Consider the following 2,981-nt stretch of genomic DNA (forward strand, 5'->3'; position numbering starts at 1 on the left):
TCCTGTGGTCTCTAGGTCTCTAGGGAATGGTCTTTGAAGTTCTGTGCCCTTCCCCAGAACCCAGAGGATTTTTAAATATATATACATATTTTAACGAAGGCGGAATAGTTAAGAGGCAGCCAGCCTATGCCCAAACAAAAACCACCCTCAAAAAAGACAAACACGTCTTACTTTGGGAGAGTTGAAAGAGATCTGAGACATAGCTGTTACTTCAATATCATGTTTTCACTAGAAAATTGGGCCTCCTTTGGTGGGATTTTAGCTGGTGCATGACTGTGGGTACCTCAGAATGGTACGCCCTGTCCCTCAACCTTGGGGGGGAAGACAAGATGATGACACACGCACCTTTCTGAGCAAACTGGGCAGTAAAGTCTATGAACGGGGGGCACAGTGATTAGAAGGGCTGTTATTCACGTCTGAGCCAGGGACGGATATTTCCAACTTTAGCTCACTGTCCACGGACAGTTCAGAGTGAACTGTGTAAAGGTCACACCTGTGCATGACAGACTGGGCCAGAAGAAGTTTCTTCCCTACGGCTTGGCTCATCCGCCACCACACAAGTTGGAATCACCTGCCCAGACCTAAAGCTGATCTCTGGGCTTAGAATTCTGGATTTTAAATGCATTCCCCAGGAGCTCTTGACCTATTTGGCCCCCAGCTTTAGGGTTATTGTCTAAGCCAGCGCGTGTCAGGTTTTAGGATTTCACAAACCAGTGAAATTACAAAAAAGAATTTTCGTTTTCACGTTATCAGTCTATTATTTTGCAAAGAGCAACCAAAAGTGATGGCCACCTCCTTTCACCTTCATTCATTTCATGAAACATGACCTTCATTTGGCTTTGTAAAAATCTCCGCAGTCTTTACTGCCCAGTGTGCTCAGAAAGGCGCATGGGTCATCTTGGTCCAGCGTGTGGGAACACCAAGGGGCTTTGGGCAGCACTTGGGGTGAGTGAGGGACCCAAGAGACAAGGCTTAGCAGAGAAAAACATTGTCTTGCATTCTTTTATTTATTGCATATATGCAGATCTGTTTTATGTACAATACTTGGTTCTAACAAAGAATCTCACGAGCGCATTCTATTGGTAATCTTCCCCAAAATAGAGTCAGGTAAAGTAGATATTTGTGCACTTCATGGACTACCAAAACTTGAGACTTCATTACTGATTTTGGTTTGAGGCCATCCACACAATTCAGAATATACATAAACTGGGTTAAGGCAATAAAAGTGGGCTGAAAGAAACCACAGGATTCAGAACAATTACACTGTGTATTTTGCTTGCATTAGAGCTACGATGTGAACAGTAAATGTGAGTGTAGCATAGCTCTTTCACTGCAGTGCGAGGGGCTTCGGAAATCTACGGTGACTGCATGGCGGGTGGACAAGCAGCCGATGTGTCCGGCCGGAAGCTTCGCCAAGGGCTTACTTCTCCGCCTCTCCTTTCTTGGGTTCTTGTTTCAGTTTGTAATCAGCCAGGGCGGCCTTGATCGCATCTTCAGCCAGCACTGGAAGGGGAGGAAAGACAGCCTAAGTTTCTGGACACAGAAATAATCTTAGGAATGGAGCCTCTAAGAGCTGGAGGGCAGCGGTGCTGGGGCTGAGCAGCAAGCACGGACACCAGCCAGCCATTTCCTGAACTGGATTCTTCCGGCAGTGGCTTTGGACACAGAGTGGGAATCAATACCTGGGATTCTGCTTCCTTAGGCTCTTGGAATCTACTTTCTTTCCTGTAAAACTGGACCATCATGTTTTTTTTGCTGGGATTGTGTGAGGACTTACATAATGTGTCTGACACATAGTAGGGACACAATGTTAGTTCTCATCTGCTTGCAGGAAAGTCTGGAGTAAATGTATGAGGTGTGATCAAACAATACGGTGGCTATTTAAATAAAAAAAATTATTACAGTAAAAGACACACTGCCATTAATCTCCCTCAAGGTACTCCCCCTCGCTTTGCACACACCCATCCAACATCGTTCTTGCCACTTTCTGAAGCAGCTCTACAAAGTCCATCTCGTAGTGGATGTTGGTTAAGCTGGCTGGTATAACGCAGGCCATGTCATTTGTTGATGGGCTGGCGTCTGCCATTATCACCCTCTAAGAATCCCAAATTTGAAAACTTATTTTGGAGTCAATATTAAAAGTGAGGCTATGGGGGAAAATAAAAACGGTGACAGCTGGAATGGTAGCAGAAAGCAAGCAAACAGCAGAGAGCCTCAGCTCAAGGTTTCAGTACCCAAGAAGGCCGAATGAAAAGGCTGGGTTTTTTTCTGAAGCTGTGTGAAAATGTTTACAGGCTATGGCCTTTATTCGTGGCTACTTGAAATTCCAGTGCTAGTGGAAAGAACTCGGGTCTTAGCAGACTTCTTGAGGACTGTGTTAGCGCGTCCCTGTCCCAGTAAATCCTTCTCCTGTGAGTCTTACCTTGGCAAGAGGCTTGGCTCTCAGCTGACTTTTAACTACTTTGGTCAGTAAATCTCCCATCGATATGTTAAGGCTGCTGTTTGACATTCCCTCCTTTCTTAAGAAGGTTGAGAGAAGCTGGAAATAGCTTTAGATTTAAGACAGACTGACCTGGAAAGCCAAGTGTCAGTCTTAAGGCACCTGGGCTTTCTCCTATGACAGTGTAGAGGGGCAGACTGCACAGCTGGGCTTAGTCATTCCACATACACAGATGCAGACCATGACAGCAACAGCATGTGGACAGGAAGTGATGAAACACACCAAGGATAAGATTACAGTAAAAGCTGAATTTTCTCCTCCACTGCTCCTAACTTTACTACAATGGGATGGGAATAGCAGAGATTCTGGAATCAAAGATTGGAGCTTAGATCCTGGCTCTCCCACTTAGGAGCCATCTGACTGGGGTGCTTAGTTTCCTCATCTGTAAGGGGGAGGTAATGACATCTTCTGTAGCCTGGAGGACGTTTCTGAGGTTTCAAGATGATGCCATGAAGTGCTCAGCATGACGCCCGCCCCCCCC

At 45.7% G+C, this 2,981-nt stretch overlaps 1 protein-coding gene across 1 annotated transcript in view; it reads right to left on the bottom strand.

The window, feature by feature from the left end:
• Positions 1-1,170: 1,170 nt before the first annotated feature.
• The window catches only part of ISCU (iron-sulfur cluster assembly enzyme), a 6,681-nt gene continuing 4,870 nt past the window's right edge, over positions 1,171-2,981 (bottom strand). Inside the window, exon 5 of the mRNA XM_019649052.1 lies at positions 1,171-1,503. Within this exon, the coding sequence (XP_019504597.1) occupies positions 1,421-1,503 (83 nt within the window). The 3' untranslated portion in view covers positions 1,171-1,420. The remainder of the gene's footprint in view (positions 1,504-2,981) is intronic.

The sequence above is a fragment of the Hipposideros armiger genome, unplaced genomic scaffold, assembly GCF_001890085.2.
Source record: "Hipposideros armiger isolate ML-2016 unplaced genomic scaffold, ASM189008v1 scaffold_129, whole genome shotgun sequence".
NCBI classification, from domain to species: domain Eukaryota; kingdom Metazoa; phylum Chordata; class Mammalia; order Chiroptera; family Hipposideridae; genus Hipposideros; species Hipposideros armiger.